The sequence below is a fragment of the Phaenicophaeus curvirostris genome, chromosome 2, assembly GCF_032191515.1.
Source record: "Phaenicophaeus curvirostris isolate KB17595 chromosome 2, BPBGC_Pcur_1.0, whole genome shotgun sequence".
Classification (NCBI taxonomy): Eukaryota; Metazoa; Chordata; class Aves; order Cuculiformes; family Cuculidae; genus Phaenicophaeus; species Phaenicophaeus curvirostris.
The window spans coordinates 84,997,589-85,011,022 of record NC_091393.1 but is presented as its reverse complement, the minus strand read 5'-3'; the positions used below and the strand labels follow the sequence as shown (position 1 = coordinate 85,011,022).

General features: G+C 37.1%; 1 protein-coding gene across 2 annotated transcripts in view; it reads left to right on the top strand.

The window, feature by feature from the left end:
* Positions 1–13,434, top strand: part of LIN9 (lin-9 DREAM MuvB core complex component) — a 43,675-nt gene that overhangs the window by 9,769 nt on the left and 20,472 nt on the right. Inside the window, exons 2-6 of one of the 2 annotated variants that reach the window (XM_069852689.1) lie at positions 3,121–3,153; positions 4,203–4,297; positions 7,034–7,138; positions 9,027–9,160; positions 12,157–12,282. In XM_069852689.1, coding sequence (XP_069708790.1) covers positions 3,121–3,153; positions 4,203–4,297; positions 7,034–7,138; positions 9,027–9,160; positions 12,157–12,282 — 493 coding nt within the window. The remainder of the gene's footprint in view (positions 1–3,120; positions 3,154–4,202; positions 4,298–7,033; positions 7,139–9,026; positions 9,161–12,156; positions 12,283–13,434) is intronic. The other variant, XM_069852690.1, reaches the window with a different exon arrangement.

Below are 13,434 nucleotides of genomic sequence, written 5' to 3'. Positions count from 1 at the left end.
AGTATTAAAAAAGTCAACTCTATGATCCTCTGAACCTGAAAGAGCTGGCAGTAGATTTTGGTTGTAATACCCTAAATGATGCATAGGCCTTATTTTTTCCTTTCCATCCATTTTTTTATTTTGAGTGTTTGATGTTTTTAGAAATTAAGTCTGTGTCATTGTCATAATAGGTATTTGCATTCAAGAATGTGTGTATATTCTACATTAATCTCTGTGTTTATAATTAAAGTGATGGTTAAAAAGACTGCCTATGACATATTTGGTATTCAGAACAGGAGGCAGTCATGCTTATTCAAGCACGCATCTGGGGAACGGTAACTATCCAGTCTGGAAAAGTCCTTGGCAATTAATGTTGTTTTGGAGTGATAATCATATAGCATTAGAAGGTAGCACAGTAACATTCTGCTGTCCATCGCTTCTCTAGCTGTTCTTTCTGATGCCAGTCATCTAACACCCTGCTTCACTGACCCATCATCAGTCTTACAGGTGAAGCATCTGAGTTTGATGGTTAGCAAATCTCAGGCACTTCAGCTATGAGATTGACACCGCCCCTCAAAGAGAGTGTTGGTGCCTCTTTCTGATTTATTTCATTTCTGTTGTTGACACACTAACCCTTGACTGAATTCGTTGAACTTGATTCCTGTCACAGAATGGTTGGGGTTGGAAGGGACCTCTGGAAATCATCTAGCCTAACCACCCTGCTAAAGCAGGGTCACCTAGAACAGGTTGCACAGGAGTACATCCAAGCTTTTGAATATGTACAGAGAGGAGTTTCCACAACCTCTCTGGGCAGCCTGTCCCAGTGCTCTGTCATCTCACAGTAAAGAATTTTTTCCTCCTGTTCAGGTGCAACTTCCTGTGTTCCAGTTTGTGCCCATTGCCCCTTGTACTGTTGCTGGACACCACTGAAAAGAGTCTGGCCCCATTCTTTTGACACCCACCCTTTGGATGTTTATAAGCATTGATAAAGTCCCCTATCAGTCTTCTCCAGGCTGGGCAGACCCAGGTCTCTCAGCCTCTCCTCTTTAGAGAGCTGCTCCCCTCCCCTAGTGAATTCCATGGTCCTGCACTGGCATCTCTCCAGTAGTTCCTTGTCTTTGTTGAGCTGGGGAGCCCAGAACTTGACGTTCCAGATGCGGCCTCACTAGGGCAGAGTAGAAGGGGAGGATAGCCTCCCTAGACCTGTTGGACGATGGTCAGAAAGAAAACTGGTCAGAAAAAGAGGAAAATGCTTCTATGTTCAGTCCTACAGATGAAGTGCCCAAGATCATCCAGAGTAGTGATCCCATCTGAAAAGCCAGCATCTCCTTCATTGCACAGTCCTGATGACCCTGCTTCTGCCTCTTGATCCCCAATGACATGTGCTTCCCCTGTGTTCTTAAACTGTATATATTTATTAATCGCTGCATGTATTTCCCACTATTGCTTATGTTAATTTGGAGATAACACTAGTTCTTTACTGTTCATGCTGTTACTGTTCAGAACTGCTTTCTTGGTTGATAGCAGGGTACCTATATATTTATACAACCATGGTATGCAGTATTTGATTACTAGTATGGAATTTTTTAAAAAAAAAGGGGGGGAGGGTTTAACCCTGTTATACCCTTAATGTACAGCTTAGTTACAGGAGCTGAATTCACTGTCAATCAGATCATCACAGAAGCATGTTCCTGTAGCAGCCACTGTTCGGTCTCCAAGCCAACAAAGCTGACATGTCAGAAAAGAAACATGCAAAAAGAGCGAGAGTATAGCCCAGGTTTGTCACTTTTGACCTGTAATCTCCTTTGTGTTAGCTGTCATAGACAGGAACAGCTTGGGAGATGCTGGAGTGAAGGCCTTCTAAATTACCTGTCAGTCAAATTAGTTCCATTTCCTATCCTAAACACTTTTAAAATTTTTTTTTAAAAGAATAGAAACTTTCTTTCCTTTTTCTTTTTTAAAACATGTGGCATAATAAGATGGCAGCAAACAAAACCATATGATGAAAAAATAAGGAACATGGGGTTTTTTTGCCATCACTGCACCTGTATTCTCTTCAACAGTCCACCCCAAACCAAAATGCTCTGTTCTCCTGGAAAGGGGCAATCGCTAATTTTTTTGGCTCTGTGATATTCTCTGGAATGTATCCCCTTAGAAGAAAGGATCCTTGGCACTGTGAAGTTAAGTGGGTTTAGGACCTAGATATAAAGCAGCCACAAGAAAAGGAATTTCCAGACCTTTAGAGTCAGTAATATTCTTGGAACAGCGGTTCTAAAGAGAAGCTGAAAGAGGGAGGGGGAAAAGAAGATGCAATGCAGAAAGGAGTGGTAGCAACATTGAGACGTAACTGGAAAGATAAAGTTGATTTGATAAAACATTAATCTGTGGAAGCATTGTTATGCAGAAATATCTTTTCCCTCTGCTAATGTAGTTGCTTCAAACAGCTTATTCTTAGAGAGACATTTGAAAATTCCAGAGCATGAGGGCCTTTGTTCCAGAAGCACTGCAGAGGTCCTACAGGTGCTGTAGAAGGGGAGCAGTGAAATTTCGATGGACATGTTGCACAGTTTGAACAGTTTAAGCAAATTAAGGATCCTGTTTGCATTTACAATATCTGAATTTGCTGCCTTTCTGAATAAGGAGGAAATCGAGGGCAACTAACTATCCATATCTGCATTTGTGAACCAGGCTTGAAGAGCATAAGCTACTGCTTTTGTGGAACTTTTTGGCATTGAAGAATTTTGAATTGGTAAAAATATTTGAAAAAAGAAGCAGTGTTTACTACAGTTTCCTTGTGAGTTTTATAATATATTTGCAGCTGCATCAAACAAGTAGCCACATGGAAGTGTGTAGTGTGGACATAAAGCTTGTTCAGAATTTGCCATGTTAAACAAAAGTGCTTGGCATCTGAAACCATTTTGTAGATGTGAAGCTAAAGAAAAAAAACGTTAACATGCTTTAAAGATTCATTGCGTAATAAACATAGTGCCATTGAGGGTGCGCTGGGTTCACTCATTTAGCTGTGAAAGACTTAATATTAGATTACAATTTCTGCCTAAGAATTAAGAGTGAGTGGACTGTGCATAAGTTGTATGGCTTGAAATAACTTATGATTTATATGGACTTTTTCGTATATTGCAGGTTCTTCAGCAAAAGCACTTGTGAGCTTGAAAGGTAAGAAATTAGTGTGTTATTTACTTGTACCAAATCTGACTTTAGGTGTACTTAGTTTCTGGCCTCAAAAAGCTAAATAACACTGAACAAGAGATTTTGTTGAAATATGGATATTTTATTATTGTGAGTATTTGTTATTGATCTGTAGACTAATAATCTGGGGTGGTTGAAACTGCATATGTTGCAGTGTATTTAGACACTGCTTTTCTGGGTGAAGTTCCCAAAATGTGGCTTGGGTTTTTTTCCTAAATGCTGCCTAGGTATCAGGTTTGATGAGAAGATTGAGATAATCTCTCTTCTCTTGAGGATGAGATAGGAGAAATATTCTTAGTGCTACCTGCACATGTGACAAAATTTACATTAGAGGAATTCCACAATCTCATTGTGTTTTTAATCAACAAGTTGTGGGCTAAATCAAAACTTTTCCTTTGAAATTGTCTTCATGAACATTCATACAAATTTCAAATAATTACAATCTGCCTAACAATAACAGTTTCTTTATATGTTACAAGGCTTCTATTACACAAAGAAGAAGACATGGTCTATCATAACTAAGATGGGTTTGTTCCAATAAACGTTGATTTTGGTGTTCACCCACTTAATCATTTTTTAGAACCAGAAGTAGTCTGGGTCTTGTAGAGTTTTATCTTCTCCAGGTTTCAGCTACAGCCACAGTACAGCTTCTAGATAGATATGTGTCAATCTGGCAGTGGAAGTAACTGATTCCAGTGAAGGAGATTTCTAGAAAACTAAAAATGATCAGGAGTAAAAAATGTTTTCTTCATGTTTCTCCTGGTACTGAAGATCTCTTCCAATTTCTTTTTCATTAGTCTCCAGAAAAAAATAATAAAAATACTGAAATCTAAAATCCACCTCTAGTTCAAGCCAAAGAAGGTGTCACAAGTAACAAAAATGCATTAGTAGTTAGTATTAGTGATGTAGTAATGTGATTAGTAGGAATGTATTAGTGATGTTATACTAGCTTTTGGAAAGTAGTTATGTTAACACATATATGTATGTATATTAATGACATGGTTTCTTTACAACAGAGGGAAGTTTATCCAGTTCATGGAATGAAAAGTATAATTCTCTACAGAAAACATCCATTTGGAAAAGCAAGAATGCTAGTTCTGCAGTGGAAATGGTAAGAAGCAATAAAAAGACTTCAGGACTGGTAAAATACCATAAAGTGAATCAAACTTAAGGATCTAAAAATTTGACCGGAGCTTATTGTTTCTTCATTTCTGAATGTTAAACTATGTCCTTCACATGCAATCCACACAGTTTGAATATGAGACAAAAATTGTTTTGTAAAAGAATAATCAAACAAATTCAATTGCTGACCTTGTTTGAGATAGTTCATAATTATTTTCTATCTTTTTTATAAAGGAAGCTCTGTGTGAAATGTTTGTACTTCAACTTAGGAATTACCGTTTCTGATCAACCATTTGTTTTATTTCATGAAATATCTCACTTCTAATTGTGGCTGAGAACTGTCATATAAAGAAGAGGAAGGCAAGATGTCACAATGCGCTTCCATCATTGTGCCTTCTTAGGGGCTGATTTTGATATAAAGAAGGAATGTCAGTATTGACATATTGTGTAGTATTCTGAGAAGTCTTGTAGGAGACCTTATGTTAAATAACAGCCTTTGGGTGGGGGATTGAAAGGTAATGAGCCTGCAGCCTCCAAGGGCATGTGTCTAGTGTTTGAGTTGAACATTTCACTCTCTCTTTTTGAAATATTTCATTGTTGTTTCTTTCTCCATTATATTGCATTTGAACTTTTCTTGACTATTCACAACCTCCTCCACCTTACTGAATTTTGTCATTTTGGTTTGGTTCTGCCACTAACTATATGGCACTCAGTGCCATGTTTGCCTGCATTTGTAATTCTGTGTGCTCTTTTTGCTACACCTTGTAGAGGATATGAAATGATGTCTCAATGAATAGGCAGAGCTTTCTCCCATACTCTTCTGGTGCTACCTTCTACAGTAATTGCGACCAACTTGCCAACTATCACCTTTTTATTCAAATAGTTATTTATTGTGAACTTTTTGTTTATTGGAAGGGAGATGTTATATTTAAAAACTAACGCACTTACCTGCTCTGGACACAATCAAAATATCTGAGCAGCATCCAGTGGCACATCAGGCAGTGTGGCTAATGTTTGTCAGATATAGCTTGTTCTGTGATCTTCTCCCTGTATAGAGAAATTTACACAAAGAAGGTATTTATTTTGGTAGGATTCACACAGGTATATGTACGTGTTACTATGTGTTCATGCTACAGAACATAAGGTCTACAAAATGCAGTTCCAGGCAGTGGGCAGAACTTTGCGAGGCCCTTAGTACCTGCAAAACACTATTTACTGTGTTAATATGATGTGGGCACTATTTGGTTACCTTGTCAGTATATAGTTGCTCTGTATCGATGCGTGTCCCCTTCCTGGTTTCTAACAAGGAACAGTCGTTTTCTTCTGTGTGCTGAATGTGCTTAGGTGTCTAGCATATACAGGGCACTACTGTTACTTAAATACACTTATGTAGTTATGTTTATAAAATACACGTAAGTTAGAATAAGAAAGGCATGTTTCCCTGGGAAAGCTCCAGCTGTTCTCAGGATATGGGACAGGGTTTTTTTGCTACTGCTAATTAATAGAGAATATCTCTTTTCAAATAGATGCTTTAATCTGTCACGTACTTACTGTCTTATGTGTACCTGCTTATTAGTGAAGTTTTAATTCACTCTGCTGATTTATTTTGTTTCTGACACCTATTAAGGGTTTATCTTTATCATAAGTATTCTTCACGTTGTGGATGTTGTAGATTGCATGCCTGTATCAATCTGTAGCACTTTTACCACTGTTCTGAAAGAAGTGGAATCTGTGTTTGCTCTGCTTTTACTTATCACCTTTGTAAATAGCTTGAAGTGCAAGAAATGCTACATGGTGCAATCATGGCATTCTGCGAATGAGACACATTTCAGTTGAGTCTGGCTGTTGTGCCGGGCCATAAAGTCTTCATGGAAGGAAAAGCTGCTTGCTCTCAGCACTGACAGCCAGTTAACTCTTGTCCTCATTGAAAGGACAAGTTTTTTTTGTCATAGGGTAAAATGTTGAGGAAAACTAAATTATAGAATCATTAGGTTGGAAAATGGAAGTATTTTTTTCATGACACATTTGCAATATGGTTTCTTGATTTCAATCAGCCTTCTAATTCTCTTTGAGCTGTAACATCAAGTAAATTTTAGTTAGCATAAATTCTAAACTCTTTTCTGATATTTTTACATAACTCATTCAAGATTTAGTTTCTTCAGATATCAGCTGCTCAGGTGTTTGCAGTATAGACATTTTCAGTGTTTTAAAAACACAACAAAGCTGCAACACTTTATTAGACCTCTAAGAAATCCTTGCAAAAACATTATATCCAGCTACTGCTTTTACTGGGAACATACCAGAACAAATACATTGTTTGAATAAACATTTTTTCACCTAAAATTCATAATGAACTGCTTAACAGATGTGCTTGTAACCAAAGCAAGGACTATTTTAAGCTTAGATACTCAAGTGTTTAGACACCTAACTCCTCTGGAAACAAGTGGGAGTTAGGTTCTAAATAGTTCTGTGGACCTGGGCCAGCAGTATAGTAATGGGTTATAGTTAGCATTGGAAAGCCTGGAATCTTAAATTCCTTTTCCTCTCTTATGCCTTAGATCTCTAATTGCTAGGAGGCCTTATTTGTTGTGTACCATGTGCCTTAAAACTAACAGGTGGCAAGAGAAAAAGGCATTCCATTTCTTTCACTGTGAATTCTGTGCATGAACATAGAAATCAGATTTTTTTTTCCCTTGTAATTCATTCTTAATTTTGATACATGCAGCCCTTCAGAAATTCAAAACGGAGTCGACTCTTCTGTGAAGAAGATGACAGACAAATAAACACAAGGTCACCCAAAAGAAATCAGAAGGTTTTGATGGTTCCACAGGTACCTACATGTATGCAGATATTTTTACCAAAAAGGGGAACAAGCCTGTCTGTGGTAGCGGAAAATTGGAATATGTTTGATTTTCAAATTGCATTATCAGTTGATGAATATTTTTGTGAGGAATGCTGTTGCTAGATATAAGTCACAATTCAAAACAGATTTCTATTTCTCTTCCTCTCAACTGGGTTCCTCAGTTTGTTTATGGGAGTACCTGTTCTTTTTTGATCCTGGCCATAAGCAGAAGAGCTAGAAAGGATTCCAGATTAATTGCCCATCTTGCCCCCACAAACAGTCATATGCTATACTCTGCATAAACTTACTCAGCTTCAGTTAAAAAATGACTAGGTTTCTTGGATTGACTATGTCATTTAGAAAGCTGGTGTAGAACTTCGTGTATTCCAACGGTTAAGAACTCACTCTAGATCTGTACCCTAAATGTGTTCATGGCCATCTATACCTTCTTGATCCTGTAATGTCCTGCAATTCAAGCAGTTCAATTTTCTACTCTTCCACTTGACTGTCTGCTCCTTGATATAGCATGAAAGAGCAGCTGTAATTTCTCTCAGCTTTTATTTCCTATGTTAGACAGGGAAACATATGTTAGTGTTAAAGAATTGTTTCTCTGTTATCTTTGTAATCCAAATCACTTCTCTGTACCATCACCTTGTGAGCCAGAATTTGCTACAGTGGAAAAGTGCTATTTGAATACTGGTCTTATTTGCCTTCTGGAATACTGTGCAGTGCTGAATGGGGAAGACTTAGCAGCTGCCATTTTGTTGGGTCCATTTTGTCAGAGATGAGGACTGTGACATTTCTCTCTGTTCATGACCATGATTTCATTAGAGTAGAAAGGCCTAGATAATGTTCTAAGTCTGGTTGGTTTGTACTTAAATGTCTGGTTCAGGAGATTCAGTGATAGCTAGATAAACATTTGTGAGGGACTGCAACTGCTGTAGCTTATGGACCTGGATGGCCTGCTAGGCTTTGTTTCCTGGAGTTCCAGTGAAAGAGGACATCTATCTAGAGGGTAGTGGTTAAAAGCACCAGGCCAGCAAGAGCCTTACCTTATGCTTTACTCTATTATTGCTGCTACTAAAGGTCAAAGTACTTATAAGCATTTGAGGAGGGCTAACTCATTATGGCATGGGCATCCAGTTAAACTAATGTTCTCAAAAGCTGTTACTTTTTGCAAATAAGTGTTTCTTTCTGTCAGTTAAGACAACTATCCCTGGAACAAAATTGCAGAATTTTTTTTCTGTGGGCATGTTTAAACACACGCCTATGTATTCTGCACACAATCTAAGCCAGCATCTTTTCTGCAGTTCTGTTTTATAATGTAATTCCAAATGTATTTAAAACTTGATTGCTTAAGTCCATGCTAGTTTCTCTTGCAGTTCTCTTAAAAAAAAAACACTCTGCTCAAAGCTTTGGCTGTATAAGCTTCATCCTCAGAAGAAGAGTTAGCAAGAGTAGAAGCACTAGTGCAAATGAGGCAGTTGGTGTTGCTGGCATCTGAACTGCAACATCACATATGTTTGCTTGAGACTGTTCAGTGGTGCCTCAAACCTTTGAAATCTATGTGTACTTCAGTGCTGTGCTGCCAATAATCTAGTTTGAGTATCGAAAAATGTTTCTGTTAGGAGAGATTTGTATTGAGATAATTTTTTTTATTGACCCTGCTAAAGCTTGCCATGTTTGATTGCATCACTGATACAGCGCAGCAAAGATTATTATAAATCTGCCATAAAAAAATTGTTGTGGAACAGTATGTACAATGAATGTAACAATTATTAAAGTGCAAACTTCTATCAAGAAAATCTAGTTCAATTATTTGAATATAGAAGAATGTTATACTGTGTTTAACTGTTTGCTTTATTTTACTACATAGAAGTTAAGTGCAACAATGTCAACGCCAGACAAGAAAGCATCACAGAAGATTGGTTTACGGCTACGTAACCTGCTCAAACTTCCCAAAGCTCACAAGTGGTGCATATACGAATGGTTCTATTCAAATATAGATAAGTATGTTTGTTTTATGTAATTATCTCTTATTAGTATAGAAACAAGTAATTTTCCGAAATTGAGCTGCAAATTTCCATATACTGGTTAGATACTCCCCAAAGTTAATTATTAAATTAATAGCTATTGAAAATTATTTCTTCCTTCCACCCCCTGTCCCCATCCTGCCCCCATCTTTTTTTATAATGTGTAACCTACTTGGGTAGTTCCGTGGGTATTTTTATATGGAAAGCCTTCCTTCATGGAAATAATTTTGTTTTATCACCTCTGCCTCTACCAGATACAAGATTTTATTCAGTATGTTTTTAGCGTCTTAAGCATGAAGTTATCAGAACCCTTAGACTTTTTTGAACCCTTGGATCAGTGTTACACACGGGGGATGGGAAGGAGACTGCTGCTTCGTAAGGTGCTGCTTCCCTAAAAGGTATAAATGTTGATTTTGGATATTTCTTCCCCCTCATCCTGTTTTTATTCTGGTCACTAACAGAGCTCCGGGTTGTGACTATTCAGCTGTTGTCTAGGTATCAGCAGTCTTCCTGGATCTCCTAATCTGTCTCTTAGACTGTTTCTGCAATTTATGTCTCAGTCCCTCTGGCACTACTAGCGAGGTGGTGTGAATTGTTCAAACGAACCATTTTAATTTAGCCTCTAGTCATGAAAAACTAAAAATTTGAAAATGTAAAAATCATTACTGATGAATAGAATCTTAAAATCTACATTGACTGACTAATAGATGAAACACTAGTATATAATATTCTAAAGAATTGCTTCAGGGTTAAAAAGCAGTATTTTCCAGAATTTAGTCGTAACAAAATAATTAGTGGGTTTTTTTCCTATTTTTATCACGATTGCTGTGGCAGTTTTCTTTAACTGAAAAGGCAGTCATAGCAACAGAAAGACATTTTAGGATATGTTCATCACAAGTAGAAAAATTACGTGGCCATTTTGTTTATTTCTAAATTCATCATGTGTAGGATTTAATTCCTTTGAAAGAAGTAGTCTTTACATGCCTTTTTTTCTCCCTTATTTGAGGGAAAAAAAAACAAAGCAAAAAGCAAGCCAAAGAACTTGAATTCTACTTATTCCTAGTAGTAATTTTAATATGTGACATATATAATTATGATTTTTGCAACAGTTGAAGAACTTTTAGTTTATTCTCAAATAATTATCTGTGGAACTTTAGATGTATCGGTAGACTAGTATTTGAGTTTATCAGGTAATTCTGAAAGACCTCTTTTATAGTTATCAATGTATTCTTGTAATGCTAGTAAGATATGATTATGTTAAGATTTTATAGCAGTTTACTCAGGAACTACGTATCTTTGGAAGAAAAACTTTGATGTATGTTGTTTTGAGTGATATGATCGAGACTTAATGAGAAGCTTAAAATAGCTTAAAGCAAAATGCTGTCAACTGACAAAATACGGCTTGCTGTACAAGTCTTAAAATATTTTAATCAAATTGTTCCAACTGAAATTGAAATCATCAATTTAAATGCCATGTCTGCTATAAGTCTTTGAAATATTTTAATTTGTACAACTGTAATCTGTGGTTATTAAATTATTGAAGCTATTTCACTGTTTCCATTGGATTCTCTCTATGCTGCTACCGAGGGCTCTTTTTGGTAAAATCCCATTGATTTCTGACACGCAGAGACATTTAGAGAGCTATTTATTTTAACTACTGTGTTCATAGACCCTCAGAACCAGATGCAGCTACAGTTTACTTAAACCATTTCCCAGAGCTTCCATTCTTGTGAGTGCTGAGGGTTTATCTGCTTAGGGACAAGCAAAAAGGTAAAATCAATCAGATACAGATTCTCTTTCTCAAAAAAACCCCAAACAGTTGTTCTTTACACAGATATCTTAAGTTAGCAACAGTAAATCTGGATAAAAAACTTCTTTATACACTTCCTTGTCTGTTTCACGAGCCTCATTGATCATTCTTTTTGTTTCTTCTCATTTCATGCCACAGCTGCAGATTCTTCTACTGCAAAAGTATTCTTTTCAATTCTTGCTTGAGCTTTCTTACCTCCATGCACCTTTCCTCTCTATTGCCACCCCACACGCTCACTTGAAAGCAGTGCAACTTCCAAGATCCTCTTTGTTCTGTGCTTGGGGATATTCCCCTCTAAACCCCAGCACCCTGCAGAGAGTGGAGAAAAGTGGCTTTATCTAGCATGCAGTTATTCTTTTGTTCTCACCAGGTGAGGTCTATTTCAGTTGCATGTAGTCTTTAATGATTAACTTGCAATTAGACAGGCCTATCCATTGCTGCTCCTTTGTCTCTTCAGCCCAATAAGGATGTGGTACTACAAAGTAAAAAGCAGTCATAAAACATACAGACAGGTCATAGCATCAAAGAGAAATTCATGAGTTACGTAGGTAGGTTCTCTGAACTGTCACTTCTGTAGTACCGATCTTCTGCTTCATCATGGAGTCATGGTATGATACAGTAAAAGTCTCACCTGTACAGCTGTAAAGAATGACAAGTTGGCTCAACTTCCTATGTTTTGGCAACTTCTGTTGAGAATCTGGGTTATAATTGAATTTATGAAAAAGGTGCTGACTTTCTGTTTCTCAGCATCATGTTGTCTCTCCCTTTATTCTCAATACCTCACCATATTTTTATGGTTTCCTTCAGTGTGTTGCAGAACCCTCATGACACTGCATTTGCTTTACTGAAGTTTCATTTGGTGCCTTTATATACATTGTAAAGCAGGATGAAAACATATTTCCTTGTAGTAACAAGAGAAAGGAACTTTTTTAAATATCACTGATGATAAAGCTCAAATAGAACAACAGTCCTGGAAACTTTCTGTCTTTGTTTTCAACTGAATTTATTTCAGGTTAAATTTGTCCTTTGAATAGGAGTGTCTTGTTTATATGACTAGGTTATACTTTTTCTTTCATTGTATTTCTTATGGTGGATGTTTTCTGGAATCTCATGACAAAAGTTTACTAAGTGTAGTTAACAGAAGACCAATTATGTTTCAACAGACCACTATTTGAAGGAGATAATGACTTCTGTATATGCCTGAAAGAATCTTTTCCAACTTTGAAAACCAGAAAATTGACAAGAGTAGAGTGGGGGAAAATCAGAAGATTAATGGGAAAACCACGGAGGTAATTTTTTTTTTCTTTCCTTCCTTTAAGCTAGTAACTACATGTATTATAGTTTTGGCGTTACTGGAATTGTTCCTTCTAAAATAATTTTGCATGCAGGTAGTAAAGCAAAATAATAGCTGAGAGTAGAAAAACATTTTATTGGAAGGATGTTCTCTTAGCACACACCCTACTCCTTATATATGTGTCCAGTCCATATAGTTCTTATGAGCCTGTACTTGAAATGTTCTCTTCCTGCTCTAGAAAACTGAGTGTCTGACCTAGAATATGCTGCAGTTGTTATTGTATCTTCTATGCTGCAGTGCTTTCTGACATGGACAAAAGGCTGATTTCATCAAGGTGTTTTTCTGACTGTTATGCAGCACTTCATAGGGAAAACAAGTGCACATTTTCATCTAATTTATTTTGTTATTTTTAAAACCGTGTTATATATCCTCAACTTTTCCTGGCGGAAAAGAGAAGAGGAAAGTTACCCATAAAATATCATAAATTGTGGAGAAGAAGACTTTAGCAAAGGACAGTTTTTTCTCAAATTTAGAATTGTAATTCTTAAAACCCACTGATTCCGTTCAGCCTTTTCACAGAATCTACACAATTTAGACTGGAGAAGAGAAGGCTCAGGGAGAATCTCATCTCTGTGTATAAATATTTGAAGGGAAGGCATAGAGAAGATGAGGTCAGTTTTTCAGTGTTGTCTGAAGATAGGACAAGAGTCAGTGGGCACAAGCTGAAACATGGGAGGTTCAGTCTTAACCTAAGGAAACGCTTCCTTTAACTGTGAGGGTGACTGAGCACTGGCACAGGTTGCACAGATAGGTGGTAGAATGTCCATCCGCATTGATACTCAAAGGCCATCTGAACATGGTACTAGGCAGCCTCCTGTAGGTGACTTTGCTGGAGAGGTTGGAGCAGGTGATCTTCAGAGGTCCCTCCCAAACTCAACCGTCCTGTCATTGTGCAAGATCAGGAGAAAAATGTAAAACTGGTGTTGCAGAAATAAAAGACTGGTTTATTTTTGAAAATACAAAAAATAAAGCACTGAATCCATTTCATGGATCACTGTGCTGGGTCAGATTAAATTTTGTCTGATGGAGGCTATTAAATCTTCTGTACCTATAAGCAACTTTACATAACTAAGAATTGCCAGTTAGG